The sequence below is a fragment of the Oncorhynchus gorbuscha genome, linkage group LG01, assembly GCF_021184085.1.
Source record: "Oncorhynchus gorbuscha isolate QuinsamMale2020 ecotype Even-year linkage group LG01, OgorEven_v1.0, whole genome shotgun sequence".
Taxonomy (NCBI): domain Eukaryota; kingdom Metazoa; phylum Chordata; class Actinopteri; order Salmoniformes; family Salmonidae; genus Oncorhynchus; species Oncorhynchus gorbuscha.
Genome location: NC_060173.1, coordinates 72868189 through 72888852, shown reverse-complemented (window position 1 = coordinate 72888852; position 20664 = coordinate 72868189). Strand labels below are relative to the sequence as shown.

The following is a 20664-nucleotide window of genomic DNA, read 5'->3' as shown; positions in this document are numbered from 1 at the left end:
TTGCCGTGCCCTCTTCATGACTGTCTTGGTATGTTTGGACCATGATCGTTCGTTGGTGATGTGGACACCAAGGAACTTGAAACTCTCGACCTGCTCCACTACAGCCCCGTCGATGTTAATGGGGGTCTGTTCGGCCCATCTTTTCCTGTTTTGCTCATATTGAGGGAGAGGTCTTTGTCCTGGCACCACACTGCCAGTTCTCTGACCTCCTCCCCTATAGGCCGTCTCATCGTTGTCGGTGATCTGTTGTGTCGTCAGCCAACTTAATGATGGTGTTGGAGTCGTGTTTGGCCACACAGTCGTGGGTGTACAGGGAATACAGGAGGGGATGAAGTACACACCCCTGAGGGCCCCCAGTGTTGAGGATCAGCGTGGCAGATGCATTGTTGCCTACCCTTACCACCTGGGGGCGGCCCGTCAGGAAGTCCAGGATCCAGTTGCAGAGGGAGGTGTTTAGTCCCAGAGTCCTTAGTTTAGTGATGAGCTTCGTGGGCACTTTGGTGTTGAACGCTGAGCTGTAGTCATTGAACAGCATTCTCACATAGGTGTTACTTTTGTTCAGGTGAGAAAGGGCGGTGTGGAGGGCTATTGAGATTGCGTCATCTGTGGATCTGTTGGGGCGGTATGCAAATCGGAGTGGGTCTAGTGTGTCCGGGAGGATGCTGTTGATGTGAGCCAAGACCAGCCTTTCAAAGCACTTCATGGCTACCGACGTGAGTGCCACAGGGCAGTAATCATTTAGGCAGGTTACCTTCACTTCCTTTGACACAGGGACTATGGTGGTCTGCTTGAAACATGTTGGTATTACAGACTCAGTCAGGGAGAGGTTGAAAATGTCAGTGAAGACACCTGACAGTTGGTCGGCGCAGGCCCATCTGGCTCAGCGGCTTTGTGAATGTTGTTCTGTTTAAAGGTTTTGTTCACATCGGCTACCGAGAGCTTTATCACACAGTTATCCAGAACAGCTGGTGTTCTCGTGCATGGTTCAGCATTGCTTGTCTCGAAGCGAGCTTAAAAGCCATTTAGCTCGTCTGGTAGGCTCGCGTCACTGGGCAGCTCGAGTCTGGGTTTTCCTTTGTACTCCATAATAGTTTTCAAGCCCTGTCACATCCGACGTGCGTCAGAGACAGTGTAGTAGGATTCAATCTTAATCATGTATTGACGCTTTGCTTGTACGTTTGAGGGCATAGCGGGATTTCTTATAAGCGTCCGGATTAGTCTCCCGCTCATTGAAAGTGGCAGCTCTAGTCTACTGTGGGGATGACCTCATCGATGCACTTATTGATGAAGTTGATGACTGAGGTGGTGTATTCCTCAATGCCATTGGATGAATCCCGGAACATATTCCAGTCTGTGCTAGCAAAACAGTCCTGTAGTGTAGCATCCGCGTCATCTGACCACTTCCGTATTGAGCGAGTAACTGGTACTTCCTGCTTTAGTTTTTGATTGTATGCAGGAATCAGGACGATATCATTTTGGTCAGATTTGCCAAATGGAGGGCAGGGGTGAGCTTTGTATGCATCTCTGTGTGTGGAGTAAAGATTTCCCCCTGGTTGCACATATGACATGCTGGTAAAAATTTGCTAAAACTGATTTAAGTTTGCCTGCATTAAAGTCCACTAGGAGCGCCGCTTCTGGGTGAGTGTTTTTCTTCTTTGCTTATGGCCTTAAAACATCAGCCATGTTCTCCGGCGCCATATTAATAGACCTCACTTGAGTGGGGCTAGCGTTAGCACCGTTAATGAGGTCTACTGATCAACGCTCCACTCTGCCACCTATTCAGCTGATGGGTTAGCATTAGCATTCAGCGTCCAACGCGAGATGGCATTATCGTTGGTAATATAGGCATTCAGACAGACAGCTAGACAGACGCACGATGACGAGGGACATGGCGCTAACCTTGAGCTCTCCAGCCGCCACTTTGAAGACCAGCTCCACCACGGAGCCCACAGCCAGACGAGCCGCGCTGGACGAGTGGACCTCGTTCCAAATGGTGTCGCTGTCCACCTGTGAACACGAACACACATTTATGTCATGCGCAATATATACATGTTCATGTATAATACACAATGTAAACAGGGTAAAGCATACAATTGGACAATGTTGGACCAGGATGGCTGTGGTGCCATTTGTCCTCCCAGTCCCAACAATTCCAGAGGTATAAAAGGGTGAAGAAGATATGCAAACACAAGCTACAATACAAAAGACCCTAACCACACACAGTGTTTACAAATCCCTTGTATTGTATCAAAGCTTGCACAGGGAGAGCGGGGGGGGGGGACACTCTCAGAGTGAGTTATGGGTCAATCCAACTGACGTGAATGACTCCCCTTACAGACAGAAACTCAGTTTGGACAGCCAGGCTTAGTTTCTTGTACATGCACGACTATCCTGCTGGCACACACACACACACACACACACACACACACACACACACACACACACACACACACACACACACACACACACACACACACACACACACACACACACACACACACACACACACACACACACACACACACACACACACACACACACACACACACAAACACACAACCGCATGCACATCCTGTACGTCAATCTAAAGGGTAGGGAGAACTAATTTGCTCTTCACACGTCTGTCCGTCTGAGTGTGCTTCTGGTGGGACCCCATGGGGGAACACAAAAGCATGCTAGTAGAGGTGTGATTGTAACGTCCGGGAGAGAGGTGAGATGGCTTTTATTCACAGACGTGTGTCAATATTGAGCCAAGGGAGAAGTTTGGGAGAGATGAGGGATATACTGTAGACCGAGAGAAATATTAAATATTTTAAAGGGGGGGGGGCATGGAGAGTGATGTGGGATGGGGTGGGGGAGCTGGCTAGTCCCGGGTTGTGGAGGTGTGGGGTGTGCATGTGGTCAGAGAGAGAGAGGCCAGGCATTCATCCGTCAGGGCTGATTATGCTGACACACGCCTGCTCCGTGGCCCCAATCACAGCGCGCACACACAGTACTTCTACACACATCTTTACTCCTCTACACACCACTAGACTGCATATTGTTGCACCCCCCCCCCCCCCCCCTCGGGTTAAGGTTGAATTCCGAGATGGACTAACCTAAGGAGAAGAAAACAGCTGGCAGAGGGAAAGATAGGCAGGAGAGGGAGAGAGAGAGAGAGAGAGAGAGAGAGAGAGAGAGAGAGAGAGAGAGAGAGAGAGAGAGAGAGAGAGAGAGAGAGAGAGACTGGCTTCCAGTCGAAGCTCGCATCCACTACAAGCTCATGGCACTTGCCTATGGAGCAGCAAGAAGAACTGCTCCTCCCTGCCTTAAAGCTATGTTCAAACTCTACACCCCAACCCGAGCACCCCGTTCTGCCACCTCTGGCCTCTTAGCCGTCTTGGCCCTCCAAGCACTTCTCTGTCCCCCCTTCCCCCCTTACCTCTTCAAACAGTATCTAAAATAATCCCACAGCACCCCCCACTACCTCCTCACCCCCCTCCCCCACTAGCTCTGACCCTGCTACTTTATTGATGAAAACGTACGTACGGTGGCTGTGATATGTGGTTGTCTCACCTAGCTATCTGAAGATGAACGCACTAACTGTAAGCCGCTCTGCATAGGAGCGTCCACTGAATGACTACAGCGGCAACGTAAAGGTAGCGAAGGGATAGAGCGAGAGGGAGTTTGTGGGGACCTGGGACCTTCTGTGAACCTCGGGGTCGCTGATAGACTCAGCATACATTGACTCTGGCGATCCCCGCCTGCTGCATTTGGCTTTCAACAGCATGAACGCTCAAGGCTAGAGTTCGAAAAGAAAAGGAGAACAGGGGGCCTTTTCAAGTCACGTCAAGAAGGACTTTGTCACGAATTATGAGTCTGCGGTGCATTTACGATGCAAAGAAGACCGGTGGGGAGGGAGGGGGAGGGAGAAGGCACGAGGGAGTTGAATGAAGAGTGACGGCTGCACCAGAGTGAGTGAGTGAGTGAGTGAGTGAGTGAGTGAGTGAGTGAGTGAGTGAGTGTGAGTGAGTGAGGAAGTCATCAAGGAAATTAATGATAAAGTAATCGAGCTAAAAATAAATGGGAGACGACGACGAAATGTGACAATGTACCCTGGGATGAACTGAGGAGTGTGTAAAAAAAGTGAAAGAAAAGATTGAGAGAGGGAGGGAGGGACACAGCGCCAAAGTATGTCACTAGTCCCTAAAGGAGAAGAAAGTGCAACGCCGGAAAGGCAGAGCAGCCTTCGACGAAAGCGACTTGCAAGACTGAGACTGAGGAAGACGAGGCGAAAGACGCACGCCAGAACGACCAAGAGCGATAGGGGGATAAAAGAGAGAGGAAAACGAGGGACCAGGGAACCAAAGAGAGTGAGGGAACGTGTTGGAATGAAAGAGTGGTAGTTCTGCTCAGGCTGACAGGGTAATTTGTTGAGGCGAGGCGCTGTGCTGGGACTACAGGAAGACAACAATTTAGCCCTCATTTCCATAAAACAGAGCAGAGCCAGTTCTGTTTCCCACCGGCAGCAGCGGGCAGAACAACAGACCCAGCTAGATGCTCTCCGTGGAGAGAGAGAGAGGTAAGGGGAAGAGGTAAGGGAGAGAGGTAAGGGGAAGAGGGATTGAAAATCAGACCTCTGTCAACATATTGATCTAGGGAGCAACAAACACACAATCTGAGTTCACACACTGCAATACACACTCCCACACATACAGTACGCAAGGGAACACACGCCCCATGAAGACAACGAAATGCAAGCATACAGAGAGGGTCACACACATACACTAACCCAGCTGACCTTGTTCTTACCTGTCCCCCCCCTCCCAACCATCACACTGAAGGAACAGCACACACACACACAGCATTGCCCCCCCAACCCCCCTCCCCTCCAGTGTCCCCCTCAACACACAGACAGCGCCCTCCCACCCACTCTACAGGACACAGCTTGTTTATAGAAAACATATGGTCACAATTACCCACTCGACAGAAAGCAGAGCAACAGTTTTGGTTGCCTCTGGTGCTCCAGGGTGGTGTGTGTGTGTGTGTGTGTGTGTGTGTGTGTGTGTGTGTGTGTGTGTGTGTGTGTGTGTGTGTGTGTGTGTGTGTGTGTGTGTGTGTGTGTGTGTGTGTGTGTGTGTGTGTGTGTGTGCGCGTGTGCGTGCGTGCGTGTGTGTGTGTGTGCGTGGGATAACACACAACACCATTATTTAGACAGGGGAGAATAAGTAGGGAATGACTTACCCCTACCCCTCCACAAGGCAGCCTCACAAACATGGGAGTCAATGAACCTGAGAGGGAGAGAGATAGAATGGGGGTGGAGAGAGAGAGAGAGAGAGAGAGAGAGAGGGAGAGAGAGAGGGAGAGAGAGAGGGAGAGAAAGAGAGAGAGAGAGAGGGAGAGAGAGGGAGAGTGAGAGAGAGAGAGAGAGAGAGAGAGAGAGAGAGAGAGAGAGAGAGAGAGAGGGAGAGAGGGAGAGGGAGAGAGAGAGAGGGAGAGAGAGAGAGAGAGAGAGAGGGAGAGAGAGAGAGAGAAAGGTCAGAGGCAACCGCCAGAATACTCCCTTGTCACACAGTATGCCCTACCAGTCTCTCCAGTCAAGAAGCATCTGCAAGATGACTACAACGTCAACTTAGACATGTCATCCCCTTTGAGATATAAACGAATCTTGACCCGTACTAATTCTAGCAAAAACGTTGTAAAGTGGAAACCGCACACCCTTAAAACAACACCCCGGCGTGATTTGAGAACATAGGCTACACCTGTGTATGTGTGTATGATTTTGTAGTGCCGTCTAATCGAGAGAGCAGCATTTCACCTTTGGGCCTGAACATTTCAAATGTGTCTAGGTGACCATTCACGATTCTTAGTGGGTCCTGAGTTGATCATTACACTTGTGCATGAATATGAATTCATATAGCAGACCCTCCTAGAGCATTGAAACATGACAGAATACATAACATAGTCACACATATTTGAGGTAAACACTTTTAAAATGGTGCAAGTGGAAATACGGAAAGTACACCAGTCCAAAACAGTGTTTCTCCTGCGGGTACTTGGGGGTCCTTCAGGGGTACTCCGGGCAGAGCAAAAGGTACACGGTGCTACAGTAACTAAAAAGGTTGGGACAAAATGAGTGTTCTTCGACAGACGCTGCTTGGTTAACTCCGATATGACAGCCAGGGTGGTCAGAGTTCGATGTTTGAGCCAAGCTGTCAGTCTCCCTCTCAAACAATACAACATATTTAGGTGATGGATCAGGACACTTTGGGTGGAGGGAGTAAACACAGAGGGGTGATGTCATGGAACATTGTGTGTGTGCGTGTGTGTGCGTGTGTGTGCGCGCGCGTGCCGTCATTATTGGCAGAGAGGTAGTGGCCTTGACCGAGCTTAGGGACAGACTTGAACGAGCTCCAACTGTGGCGAGATAACACGAGAACGGAACGACAACAAATAAAATGGTGGTTATTTAGGTAAACAAAACAAATTCTGAGGAGCTTCCTGGCTTTTTCTTTACACAGAAGGCTATAATGCAGATAATAAAGTTGATACCGGTCTGGTAGAGGAACACTATCATTAGACCAGCTCTGCCCTGTAATAACCAACAGCGGAGATAGCAGTCTACGGGAGACTGTTATTGTCGTATACACTCTCATACAGGAGGCAATCCTGTTCATGTACTGTACTTTGTGCATATAAATCAAATCAAATCAAATTGTATGTGTCACAGGTGTAGACCTTACTGTGAAATGCTTACTTACAAGCCCTTAACCAACAATGCAGTTCAAGAAAGAGAGTTAAGAAAATAAAACATGTACTAAATAAGCCAAAGACAAAATGTAAGAACAAACACAGCAACATTTTCAATAACAAGGCTATATACAGTCTGTGTGGTGGTACAGGTAAGTCGAGGTCATTTGTACATGTAGGTAGGGGTAAAGTGACTATGCTTAGATAATATAACAGCGAGTAGCAGCAGTGTAAAAACAAAGGGGCGGGGGGGTGGGGCATTTGATTAATTGTTGACTTTGGGGTAGAAGCTGTTAAGGAGCCTTTTGGTCCTAGACTTGGCGCTCTTGTAACGCTTGCAGTGTGGTAGCAGAGAGAACGGTCTGTGACAAGGGTGACTGGACTCTCTGACTATTTTTTGGGCCTTCCTTTGACATGGCCTGGTATATAGGTCCTGGATGGCAGGAAGCTTGGCCCCAGTGATGTACTGGGCTGTACGTACTACTCTCTGTAGCACCTTACGGTTGGATGCCGAGCAGTTGCCATACCAGGCGGTGAAGCAACCGGTCAGGATGCTCTCAATAGTGCAGCTGTAGAACTTTTGGAAGATCTGGGGACCCATGACAAATCTTTTCAGGCTCCTGAGTGGGAAAAGGCTTTGTTGTTGTATTTGGACCATGATATTGTTGGTGATGTGGACACCAAGGAACTTGAAATTCTCGACCCGCTCCACTCCAGCCCCATCAATGTTAATGGGGGCCTGCTCGGCCCGCCTTTTCCTGTGACCTCCTCCCTATAGGCTGTCTCATCATTGTCGGTGATCAGGCTCAGCACTGTTGTGTCGTCAGCCAACTTAATGATGGTGTTGGAGTCGTGCTTGGCCACACAGTCGTGGGTGAACAGGGAGTACAGGAGGGGACTAAGCACTCACCCCTGAGGGACCCAGTGTTGAGGATCAGCGTGGCAAACGTGTTGTTGCCTAACCTAACCACCTGTGGGCGGCCCGTCAGGAAGTCCAGGATCCAGTTGCAGAGGGAGGTGTTCAGTCCCAGAGTCCTTAGCTTATTGATGAGCTTTGAGGGCGCTATGGTGTTGAACACTGAGCTGTAGTCAGTGAACAGCATTCTCACATAGGTGTTCATTTAAGCAGATTTCCGTCGCTTGAAACATGTAGGTATTATAGACTCGGTCAGATACAGGCCAATCCTAACTTCTGACATGCATTGATAATTTGTGATAATTTGACTTCAGTGGAAGTTGGGATTCACCCTCACTATAATGAAGAGCATCTACACAACTGATCCTGTATAGTGTATTAAGCACCAACATCCATTTGGGTATGGGCCATATCCACAAAGCATCTCAGAGTAGGTTTTCTGATCTAGGATCAGTTTAGCCTTTTAGATCATAATGAATTAGATTATTTGGACAGATCCTAGATCAGCACTGGTGTAGGACTTACTGTCTAGTTTCTGTCGGAGTGGGTTGGTTCCATACAGAAGGACGTGGGCCTCAGAGTGAACCGTCTGCAACTCCTCCAGAGTGGCTTTCCGCCCTCGGATACACTGCAGAGAGACACACAGGGACCGAGAGACAGAGAAAGAGCGAGAGGGGAGAGGGAACGAGAGAGAGAGGGGTAGTGAGAGAGTGAGAGAGAGAGAGAGCGCGAGAGAGTTGGTAACACTTACTATGACACCTGTATCTGTGATGCTTTATCCATTAGTTATAACACACTCCTGCTTTACTAATCCCCAAGGGTCACCTGAGCTTTTGATGGACAGGAGGGATGGAAAGATGAAAAGGAGGGAGTTGAGGAGGATTGGAGAGGAGGGGGGGACAGGGTAACACCTGTAGCCAGGAATCTCCAATTAGTTACAGTGGGGGTCGTAAAGGGGGACCGAAGGGTGTGTGTGTGTGTGTGAGTGAAAGAGAGAGACAAAGAGAGAAAGACAGGAGAGTGAGAGAGGAGAGCAGAGGGGAAGGGAGGGGAGGAAGTCTGGGGATGGGACTTGTTTGTTTGTGCCATTCAGGAAAAACAGAGACGGCAGCTATGCAACCAAGCGGAGCGCTGACGCAGTGAGCGAGTGAGATGCAGAAGAGGTCAGACACAAACACGCACAGCGCAGAGTGTGATGCAGGATAGATCATCCCCATTTAGGAACCATTAAACTGTGTTAATAGCTCTCAGATGAAGAGTAAAGCATGCCTCTTGCTGAGCAAGTTTGTGTGTCTGTGTGGTAAGTATATGTGCGCACGTGTGCGTGTGTGTGAGTGGATGGTCACAAAACAGGTGCAGCGCGTGATAAGACCCACTATGATAAGACCCACTATTAGCTCAAATTCAGCTTCAACCCACTAGCAGCTTTTAATCACTACCAGCGCTTCAAAACAACATAAAACTTCAAAAACAACCCCGTAAGCTAAACACTGGCTACCCCCCCGAATGGTTATGGTTAGGATTTGTCAACGGCTTGCCTTACAGGCAACTTGCTGTAGGGTGTTTTGTCAACGGGAAGGTTGGTTTAACACTGCCCTCCCCTGGTCAGAAAGGGTCTGAAAGTGGAGGAACAGGTCCATCTCAATAGTCCAGGTTGGATGGGGAAAAGCAGCCACTTTATACTGTTGAGATCAGTTGGCAAACAAGCTTCCTCAGTTACTCTGACAGGGGACCTGAATTTATAATCCAAAGTGGATTCCTCTCCTTAGTCTCTGCAATGATCGAGAAGAAAAAAAATAGACTATATGGGTGAAACCCCAGAGCTGGCCACACTTTAACCTGTCCTATTACTTTAACCTGTCCTATTACTTTAACCTGTCATGTTACTTTAACCTGTCATGTTACTTCTGAATCCGTGCTGAAATGAGGGATACAAGGGAGGGATGTAAGAAAGCCAGTTAACATTTGACATGTTAGTCATTTCGCAGATGTTCTAATCCAGAGCGATTTACAATTAGTGCATTCATGTTAAAGGTACACTTTGGGATTTTGGCAATGAGACCCTTTATCTAATTCCCCAGAGAAAGGGGGGGGGGGGATTTAGAGTTTAGAGTTTCAGACATTTTCGGGAAGATGGACAAGGACGTTAGGGGGAAGCCTGATCCACCATTGTCGACCCAGGACAGAGGGGAACTCTGACAGGTTCTGAGCAGGACCCGCCCTCCCGCAAGGGGTGGGAGGGTCACGAGACCAGAAGTGATCGGGTTGGGGTGTAGGGTTTCCGTACCTCACACTTGCCCCTCAGTCCAGTCTCCTGCAGTCGGGACCAGATGCTCTGGATGCGTCCGGCGTGCTCGGGGTGTGTGTTGGTGTTGCCACACATACACTGGTGCTTCTGCATCAACGTGTCATACACCAGGCCTGGTGGGGAGAGGGGCAGCGCACAGACACACACACAGGGTTATGAAAGACAATGTTAATGCGACTGTTTGGGAGACATAGGTTCTGACAAACAGCACACGCACACTGCACTGCTGTGGTTTATGGGAGAAAGAGAGTCAAGGTAAAACATTTTGTTTTCACAGAGAGAGGACAGACTAATCTAAGAGAACAGGGAGTGTGTGTGTGTGTGTGAGTGAGATACAGACTACAGGTTAGAGAGAGAGTGTGTGCGTGGTGTACCTCGTGACCCGTGTATATAGCCACGTTATAGTTACTCATTGTGTATTTATTCCTCGTGCTATTATTTTTCTGTTTCCTCTCTCTGCATTGTTGGGCAGGTCCACACCGGTTGTTTACCAAGCATGTGACAAATTCATTTGATTTGATTCGTGTGAGCGTGCTTGTGTTTCTGTGCTTGCGTGCGAGCGTGTGTTTGTGTCTACACATGCGTGTGTGAGAGAGCGTCTGTATGTATGCGCATTTGTGTGTGTGATACAGACACGGGGTGCTTGGACACTAACCAGTGGTGAAGCGAGGCTTGGTGGGCGGCTCCTGCTGTACCACAATGGGGGGGAAGCAGGCCGAGGCGGGAGATGATTGGGCCCTAGAAAGGGGGCGGTGCACTGGGAAGGTGACTGACAGGCCGGCTGACTCCATGGAAGCCTGGTAGTTCCTTAACTGGATCATCCTCTGCTGCTCCAATAACACAGCCTGCTGCTCACACGAATACAGAGAGAGAGAGAGAGAGAGACAGAGAGAGGGGGGAGAGGCAGAGAAAGAGGGGAGAGAGATAGAGAGAGAGATAGAGAGGGGAGAGAGATAGAGAGAGGGGAGAGAGGCAGAGAGAGAGGGGAGAGAGATAGAGAGAGAGAGAGGGAGAGAGACAGGGGAGAGAGACAGAGAGAGAGAGGGGAGAGAGGCAGAGAGAGAGGGGAGAGAGATAGAGAGAGAGAGAGAGAGAGAGATAGAGAGAGAGAGGGGAGAGACAGAGAGGGAGGGGAGAGAGGCAGAGAGAGAGAGAGAGGGGAGAGAGATAGAGAGGAGAGACCGAGAGAGACAGAGATAGGGAGAGAGAGAGAGAAAGGGGAAAGAGAAAGGGGAGACAGAGACAGAGAGCGAGAGAGACAGAGAGAAAGGAGAGGTAGACAGAGAGCGAGAGAGAGAGAGAAAGGAGAGGGAGACAGAGAGCGAGAGAGACAGAGAGAAAGGAGAGGTAGACAGAGAGCGAGAGAGACAGAGAGAAAGGAGAGGGAGACAGAGAGCGAGAGAGACAGAGAGAAAGGAGAGGGAGACAGAGAGCGAGAGAGACAGAGAGAAAGGAGAGGGAGACAGAGAGCGAGAGAGACAGAGAGAAAGGCGAAGGAGACAGAGAGCGAGAGAGACAGAGAGAAAGGAGAGGGAGACAGAGAGCGAGAGAGACAGAGAGAAAGGAGAGGGAGACAGAGAGCGAGACAGAGAGAGAGACAGAGAAAATGTTACACACACATAAGCTAATACACACAACGAATTCTGCTTTTATGTGCATCTGTTGAGCTGCTGCAGGATATCTTACTAGCCAGAAGATGGCGCTTGATGCTTATGAATCTATTATCATAAGCTAGACAGACAAGTGAGTCAGATGTGTGAGCGGCTTTAGGACCATTAAGATACAAATGGTATGCAAGTATGCATGCATTTAGCATCCTTTCACTTAGAATCAGCCCAATTCCTGCGAAAGCCTTTGGTGGCACGCACTGGCATACTGGTATGAAAGTATTTAGTATGAACACTATAGGTTGTCGTAATGTGCTATTGGGATTCAGATTCTAAAACTGTACGGCCACTTAGTGAATTGCCACTACTGTAACTAACAGAGCAGGTTTAGACTGGGGTATCGCTCCTGCTCTAACACTTCCTTTCCCAGGGGCCCCCAGTGCTATACTTCCTGCCGGGGGATGTGGGCGTCATGGTGACAGGATGGACAGTGGATTGGATTTGGACCGACTGCAGGGCTGCATGTTAGACAGGGATGACATGGTGTTCTGGCTAAGTGTGTGTGTGTGTGTGTGTGTGTGTGTGTGTGTGTGTGTGTGTGTGTGTGTGTGTGTGTGTGTGTGTGTGTGTGTGTGTGTGTGTGTGTGTGTGTGTGTGTGTGTGTGTCGGTGTGTGCGTGGCCCTCGGGAGACTAACTCAGATTCAGCAGTAGAGAGGAGGCGTGAGGCTGACCTCAGCCATTCAGATAAAAACCTGCACGCTATTTCACTTTTTGAGTAGGAGTATAGCGTGTGTGTTATTGTGTGTGCTTGCGTGTGTGTGTGTGTGTCAATACAGCAAGAGTAAGCCATGTGTGGGTGTCGGTTTCTCGTGAACTGACTAAAAATGAAAATAGCCTACATTCTGTTCACTATCACACATGCAGTACACGTGTGTGTCGTCTTCTTTCTCGGTCTGTCCATTTGGATATTCCAGCTCTCTTCCACTGGTGATGTGAATCACTTTAGTTTTTTTATATGTTGTGTGTCAAGTGTGTATGTGTGTCTGTCTGTCTCCTCTCCTCTTCCCTCTCTCCTACCTGTCTGAAGAGCAGCTCCTGGTCGACCATCCTCTCTCGGTTGTCTCCTCTCCTCTTCCCTCTCTCCTACCTGTCTGAAGAGCAGCTCCTGGTCGACCATCCTCTCTCGGTTGTCTCCTCTCCTCTTCCCTCTCTCCTACCTGTCTGAAGAGCAGCTCCTGGTCGACCATCCTCTCTCGGTTGTCTCCTCTCCTCTTCCCTCTCTCCTACCTGTCTGAAGAGCAGCTCCTGGTCGACCATCCTCTCTCGGTTGTCCCTCTCCTCTTCCTGAGGGTCCGGGGGCTCCTGCTTGACCGTCACCCCGCGCATGAGGACTCCTTCCTGGGGACACAGGGCTTGGTGCTCCCTTAGCTCCTCTTCTGTCTCCTCCGGGTGGCTCTCGTGCTGTCGACCCGGCCCTGGTTCGCTGGGCTTGGCCATCATCTGAGGAGGAGAGGGAGGGGGTTGAGGTCAAAGGTTAGAACATCTGGCAGTGGGTGTGGATAAGTTACACATACCTGCACCAAACCTAAGTAACGATAACTGTTGCAATACATAGTTTGTGAAATGTTATATTTCTGGATGACCACAAAGAAAGTCCACTTCCTTCATCCCTATGAGGGCAGTATACTATTTTCCCGATTTTCTAAAATATTTAAGCGGAAATGGAGAGTTTGTCAAGTGCTTCCACAACAGGCAGCCCAATTCTGATTTTGTTTTTCTCCCTCTAACTAGTCTTTTGACCAATCGCATCAGATCTTTTCACATCAGATCTTTTTCAGAGGACCAAATAGTGAATAAAGACCAATTAGTGAATAAAAGATCAGAATTTGGCTATCTGTTTAAACGCAATCAAAGACATTCAAAAGCCTCATGTCAACGCAAAGACAATTGGGGAACCACTGATCTAGGCAAGCTGCAGCAGAGCCATATATAACCATAAGGATTCAACCCTATCCTTCATTTTCTCCTGCAATGATCCAAGTGTATTCTATCAAGTGCATCTGTTATGGTACTGTTAACAGTTAGACAGGTGTTTTGGCTTCCAGTATGATCGTCTATGTGTAGATCGGTGAGTTGATACGAGTTCAAAGAGAGTTTCGCAAACATTTCCTTCGGAGCACAGATAAATCCATAAATCCACCGAGGAAACATGAAACATTTAAACGCATGGTAAACAAAGCGTCACTGCTCATGTCCAAACCGCCGTCTATTAGCTCAGATGACAAGCTGACTGGCTGGCCCTTATGACTTGTTGCCAGAAGCTGGTTTGTTCAGATTATAAAGGTTAGTCCACCCACGGTCTCCGGGTTCACACAGACTCGCCGTGAGAAAGAGAAAAACAGAACAGATAGAGTGAGAGAGAGAAGGTAGAGGTGAACAGAGAGAGAGAGTGAAAGAGAGAGAGTGTGAAGGAGAGAACGAAAAGAAAAGGAGAGAGGGCTGAGGTCTCATCATAAGAGCAGGGAGAGGAAGGGAGAGCGAGAGAGAGAGAGAGAGAGAGAGAGAGAGAGAGAGAGAGAGAGAGAGAGAGAGAGAGAGGGAGAGAGAGAGAGAGAGAGAGAGAATGGGAGATTATCCTCTATAAACAGGAGGACAAAGAGGGTACTTCTGTTCAAAAAACAAGTGCGGGAGAGAGGGATCAAGAGAGAACATCAAAGGGGAGAGAGAGAGAGAGGGAATGAAAGAGGGACTTTGGGGAAGGTCTAGGTTTAGAGAGGAAGGCGAAGAGAGTGACAAGAGAGAAATCAGAAATAGAGTCAGAGAAGGAAGCCCAGAGAAAGTGGAAAAGAATAAGAGCCAGACAAACTGAAGAAAATGAGACTCCGAAATAGAGAAAGAGACAGAGAGCTAGAGAGAAACAGACAAGACAGAGCGAGAGAGAGAGAGAGAGAGAGAGAGAGAGAAGGAAGGAAAGAGACAAACGAGAGTGATAGAAGGAAAGAGAAGTAAAGAGAGAGAGAGTGTAATTTCAAGACTGTGGCGGATGTCGCTGTGCCAGGCCAGCTGGGTCCATCCAGCTCGGTCGCCACGGGGATGTCAAGGGTAAATACTACAACCCCCCGTCCGTCCGTCCTTCACCCCACTTTCCAGTGTCCCAGGTCGTAGCAACCATGTCTGGCAGACGCACGCACTGGGCCCTGTTGGCATGACGCCAGGGGAACCGGCTCATTGACGTCAGAGCACCAGTCTCTTGCCTCAACCCCCTCTAAATACAAGCCACTCTTTTTACACTCGCTCTCTCCCCCAACCCCTCCCCTCTTTTATTCCCCCTGACTCCCTCTCTCTTTTATTCCCCCTGACTCCCTCTCTCTTTTTCGCAAAATTCTCTCTATTTTTTAAAGGGGAAATTCTCTTTTGGGATTTACACCAGCTACATAAGGGATGAGGTTGCTTTGAAGTTAGATGCTAAATAAACACATTTTAAAGTTTTGGAGAGAAAGTGAGAGCCTACTGTAGTTATTACTTTAATGCTTAAACACTTGTAGTTAAACAACTCGTCGACACTTAATATCCAAATATACATTTTCTTAAAGCTTTTCAGCTTTGCTGTACCTTTCATCCAAAACATGAAGCAAAAAGTATGTCTCATCAATTACGAAACTTTTTGACAGTAGATGACAATATAACAGTAGCAATATGGAATTATTGACATCATGGAGGCAGCTGATTTAAGTAGTAAAGTGACAAGTGACCTCTTGTGGATCACCAGCAAACAATCAATGGATCCTGATAGTCAGCAACCCAAAATATGAGTGAGTTGTTTTAGCCGCATGCTAACCTGGATCCTACCACTCCCATTGCTTTTCAAGCAACAATGCTAATGCTAGAAGGTTGGGAAGTAAACAAAGCCATATTCTCCATATTCTTCATTGCTGACCACTGAGAATCCACATGGATCACTTGCTAGTTCTGAGGTAAATATCGGAGGTAAATTTGTCATTTTGTTGAACTACCCCTTTAAAATGAAAACATTTACAGGCCATATTCTTCATATTCTTAATCGCTGACCACTGACAATCCAATTGGATTACTCGCTAGTCCTGAGATTAATTTGTAATGTGGTAATATCCATTGTTATAGTCCATGAAACACACAGTGATGTCAATGTGGCCATGTGTCAGTGAGGGACATAAGTAGGGGAAAACAACAGAGATTCAGAGGACAATAGTGTATAATCCTCAGGGAATGACACGACACAGGAGAAATTCAGTAGGGAGAAAGAAAAGAGCAATAATTATCTCTCTACGCCCCCACCCTGCTCCGGCCTTATGATTCTCTATCCTCCCTAATCACCACACACACGCAAACACACACACACACCGAGCTCCTTCCTGTGTGACCATATAAGGAAGCGGCTTCCTCCAAACGAGGTAGTTGCTATGGCGACGGAAGAAGCAAGCACAGGAACATGCACGCAGGGCAGGCAGACTCTGGCAAACACTTAGCCGACGTACAGCTGTTGCGTTACTGCTGCTGCTGGTGGTGGGGCTGTTGCTTAATGACATAGCAGACACACACTTACACATGTACACAATCACGCACGCCCCCGAACCCTCCCACGCCCACCACCTCCTCCCAGACACACACCACACACACCTTGTTGATGTGCAGTTGCTGCTGCTGGAACTGCTGCTTGTGTTTCTCCAGGAACTGTTGGTGCTGCTGCTGGACCACCAGCTGCTGCAGGGCCTGGGCGTTCTGGGGCAGAGGGGCCGACTGGGTCCTCCCTAGGGGACGGTGCTGCCCACGCAGCTTGTGGATGGAGGGCGACTGCAAGGGCAGCCCGCCCAGGCCTGAAACACAGGAAACACCGACAACATTAAGAGGATGACCCACAAGTAACACTGGGGACCCACCAAGTGGAGGCTGGTGTGGAAGGAGGGTCTGGTAGTTATGGCTGGAATAGAACGAGATGAATGGCATCAAAACACATTCATTACACTGCAGAAAGTAGTATGAGTTTCCTATGAGTCTTCCTTTCACCAGCCGCCAGTGAAACCACCACGGAAGATGGTCTTTCAAATCCAGTTTTTTTGGGGGGATGATGTGTTTTGGATAATGCCTGAGACGGAGTGGATATGCTTACAGCAGGACAGACCTAGTGGGTTCTGGGACTGCTCCAGGAGCACCATGTGCTGGAGGAGGGGGTTGTGTGCCGAGCCCCCATCAGTCAGGTAGGAGGGCAGGTGGGCCCCCGGGATGAAGGGAGTGGTTATGGGGAAGCCCTGCTGCAGCCTCTCATGCATCGATAGCCTGTCACCATCCTGCTGGCCTGATGTCATCTGAAAGGAGGAAAAAATATGCAGGTGCCGGGTGGAAGTTGCCCCTAAATACAGACCGAGGAATCATCTAACTGTAGTGTATTTCCCTCTAATATATTACGAGGGCAAAATACTGCATATCAGTGAACTAATAACTCTGCCTGACTTCACTTGGAAGAGTTGGAAACATGTAGAGAGAGAGAGAGAGAGAGAGAGAGAGAGAGAGAGAGAGAGAGAGAGAGAGAGAGAGAGAGAGAGAGAGAGAGAGAGAGAGAGGGAGAGAGAGAGGGAGAGAGAGATAGAGAGAGAGCGAGAGAGAGAGAGAGAGAGAGAGAGAGAGAGAGAGAGAGAGAGAGAGAGAGAGAGAGAGAGGGAGAGAGAGAGAGAGAGAGAGAGAGAGAGAGAGAGAGAGAGAGAGAGAGAGAGAGAGAGAGAGAGAGAGAGAGAGAGAGAGAAAGAAATAGAGAGAAACATGTAGAGAGAGAGAGAGAGAGAGAGAGAGAGAGAGAGAGAGAGAGAGAGAGAGAGAGAGAGAGAGAGAGAGAGAGAGAGAGAGAGAGAGAGAGAGAGAGAGAGAGAGAGAGAGAGAGAGAGAGAGAGAGAGAGAGAGAGAGAGAGAGAGAGAGAGAGAGAGAGAGAGAGAGAGAAAGAAAGAAAGAGAGAGAGAGAAAACATGTAGAGAGAGAGAGAGAGAGAGAGAGAGAGAGAGAGAGAGAGAGAGAGAGAGAGAGAGAGAGAGAGAGAGAAAGAGAGAGTAAAAGGAGAGGAAAGGGGGGGGGCATTCCTTACAAAAAAGAAAAGGGTTGAATGGACCGTCTGAGGGGGTAGAACGTGCGTCACTGACCTACTGCTGGTCATTGTCTCTCAATGGGGCCTTTCTGAAATGGAAGTGGGGCTGAAAAGCCACATACGGCAGATGGACTAGGTCTAGACAGGGCCCCCGCTATGTGGAGTCCTCCACTGTGAAAGGGCTGTGTGCGCAAGCAAGCCCTCAAAGTGGAGGAGAGGAGAAAGGAAGAACAGAGCGAGCGAGAAGAGAGCGAGAGCGAGGGAGAGAAAAGAGTACATTGGGATGAGAGGGGAAGCCGGTGGAGAGAGAGAGAGAGTGTAGTAGGGAAAGGAAGAATGTGGGCGAGAGAAAAAGGGGAGAACGTGAGATGTCAGGGTAGAGATGCAGTAGAGTGCAGAAGAGGGAGGAAAAAGTACGGGGAAAAAAGAAAATACCAACCTAACTAACGAAAGAAAAAACAATGAACAACAAACAGAAAACAAACAAAGGAATGAACCAACAAGAGAAAGACAGAAAGAAAGAAAGAAAGAACACAAAGAGCGAGAGAAAGCGGGAGGATGAACTCACGCTGGACGGGCCGGTGGCTGGCAGGCCCAGGGTGATGTTAGGCAGTGAGGGCGATGTGTACAGAGACAGCTGGCTCAAGGGGCCCTCTCGGCCAGCCAGCCTGTGGGCCAGGGAGGCCTGGAAACAGAGGAGCACACAGTCAGAGAAACACACACACTGAAACGCAAACACTGGCCAGATAAATAGACCCCTCTGGAAAGATGAACAGCCCCTGCAGCCTCCTGTCTCCACGGGCAGTCTGGAGCACATGTTGGTTACAGAGACACACACTCAAACACAGACAAGGATATAGGGATACACATACTCTACGCGCAGCCACCTGCATTTCCATCGCCACGTGCACAGACACACGCAAACAAACACAAGCACCCGTACGTACACACACAAACAGTCACACCGGATCAAACAGGCTTTATAGTGTGAGCCAACAACTAACAAGTAACACTTTGTTTGGGTCTGGGCCATATGAGGCACACAGTCCTCAGCAATGTGACTGGGAGTCAACGTCAAAGCAGATTGAAGAGAGAAGAGTGCATCAGAAGCCCATGGTCACGGCAACCGAACAGCTTGACGCAGGTTCAAGTTACAGTGGCTGCTTACCTCGACTGTACTAGCGATGCCGTTCTCATTGGTGATGTTACTGGAGCTGTTGTTGGGCGAACTGGGGCCCGAGCCAGGTGCGCTGTTGCAGGCCGATTCTGCAACAAAAAAGACACAAACCACAAGACATGTGGCTCCCACACAACACGCATACTGATCAAGGTACCAGGATGGAAACCTATCGATTTCAACCCACAGAAAAGCACTAAAGTTACAGATGCAAGGGCTGTGTCGAGTTTGATCGTGTTCCGTTTGGGCTGAGTTGTGCACAGGATGCTTACCAGCCATGTCCAGAGAGCGCTTCTTGGCAGTAGTGATTATTGGACCATCCTTCCTACGTAGCAGTGGGCTACTTCTGCGCTCTGTCACCTTCTGTTTAAGCCTGGACCGGAGCTTCAAGTTGGGCTCAGAGGCTAGAGGGAGAGAGAGAGGAAAAGAGAGAGAGAGAGGAAGTGAGAGAGGAAGAGAGAAAGAGAGAGAGCAAAAGAGAGAGAGAGGAAGTGAGAGAGAGAGAGGAAGTGAGAGAGGAAGTGAGAGAGGAAGAGAGAGAGGAAGAGTGAGAGAGAGAGAGAGCGAGAGAGAGCGAGAGAGAGAGAGGAAGTGAGAGAGAGAGAGAGAGAGAGAGAGAGAGAGAGAGAGAGAGAGAGAGAGAGAGAGAGAGAGAGAGAGAGAGAGAGAGAGAGAGAGAGAGGAAGAGAGAGTGAGAGGAAGTGTGAGGGAGAGAGAGAGAGAGAGGAAGTGAGAGAGAGAGAGAGAGAGAGAGAGAGAGAGAGAGAGAGAGAGAGAGAGAGAGAGAGAGAGAGAGAGAGAGAGAGAGAGAGAGAGAGAGAGAGAGAGAGAGAGAGAGAGAGAGAGAGAAGAGAGAGAGAGAGGAGAGAGAGAGAGAGAGAGAGAGAGAGAGAGAGAGAGAGAGAGAGAGAGAGAGAGAGAGAGAGAGAGAGAGAGAGAGAGAGAGAGAGAGAGAGAGAGAGAGAGAGAGAGAGAGAGTCGGAGAAAGCGAGAGAGAGAGAGAGAGAGAGAGAGAGAGAGAGAGAGAGAGAGAGAGAGAGAGAGAGAGAGAGAAGTGAGAGAGAGAGAGAGAGAGAGAGAGAGAGAGAGAGAGAGAGAGAGAGAGAGAGAGAGAGAGAGAGAGAGAGAGAGAGAGAGAGGAGAGAGAGAGAAAAAGTGAGAGAGAGAGAGAGAGAGAGAGCGAGCGAGCGAGAGAGGAAGTGAGAGAGAGAGAGAGAGAGAGAGAGAGAGAGAGAGAGAGAGAGAGAGAGAGAGAGAGAGGAAGTGAGAGAGAGAGAGAGAGAGAGAGAGAGAGAGAGAGAAAGAGAGAGAGAGAGAGAGAGAGAGAGAGAGAGAGAGAGAGAGAGAGAGAGAGAGAGAGAGAGAGAGAGCGAGCGAGCGAGAGAGGAAGTGAGAGAGAGAGAGAGAGAGAGAGAGAAGAGAGAGAGAGAGGAAGTGAGAGAGAGAGAGAGAGAGAGAGAGAGAGAGAGAGAGAGAGAGAGAGAGAGAGAGAGAGAGAGAGAGAGAGAGAGAGAGAGAGAGAGAGGAAGAGGGGGTCCATTAAAACACAGTTTGAGAGCATAACATACACAACAAGGATTACAGAATATGCAGTTCTTAGTAAAGCCTTTTTTTTTACTGACATCGCCATTGAGGGCATACTTGAGAGGAAAATGAATTGGGTTGAGAGCCACAAGAGGACCAACAGCATTATATAGGTTGATCATGACACAGATGAGACCGAGGATGAAAGGGGGCCTGGCTTCCAAAATACTCAAAAAGGAGAGAGTGGAGAGACACACGGCTAGTGTTACATTTTGCAAATCAACATGCATGA

General features: G+C 48.9%; 1 protein-coding gene across 4 annotated transcripts in view; it reads right to left on the bottom strand.

Moving 5' to 3' along the window:
• hdac4 (histone deacetylase 4) overlaps positions 1-20664 on the bottom strand; it is a 261320-nt gene that overhangs the window by 64992 nt on the left and 175664 nt on the right. For 3 of the 4 annotated variants that reach the window (XM_046359569.1, XM_046359551.1, XM_046359578.1), the window contains 11 exons: positions 19121-19252; positions 18840-18937; positions 18240-18356; positions 16708-16903; positions 16218-16414; positions 12849-13061; positions 10609-10801; positions 9933-10066; positions 8171-8273; positions 5224-5270; positions 1900-2007 (listed from right to left, as the gene is read on the bottom strand). In XM_046359569.1, the coding sequence (XP_046215525.1) occupies positions 1900-2007; positions 5224-5270; positions 8171-8273; positions 9933-10066; positions 10609-10801; positions 12849-13061; positions 16218-16414; positions 16708-16903; positions 18240-18356; positions 18840-18937; positions 19121-19252 (1538 nt within the window). The remainder of the gene's footprint in view (positions 1-1899; positions 2008-5223; positions 5271-8170; positions 8274-9932; positions 10067-10608; positions 10802-12848; positions 13062-16217; positions 16415-16707; positions 16904-18239; positions 18357-18839; positions 18938-19120; positions 19253-20664) is intronic. The other variant, XM_046359560.1, reaches the window with a different exon arrangement.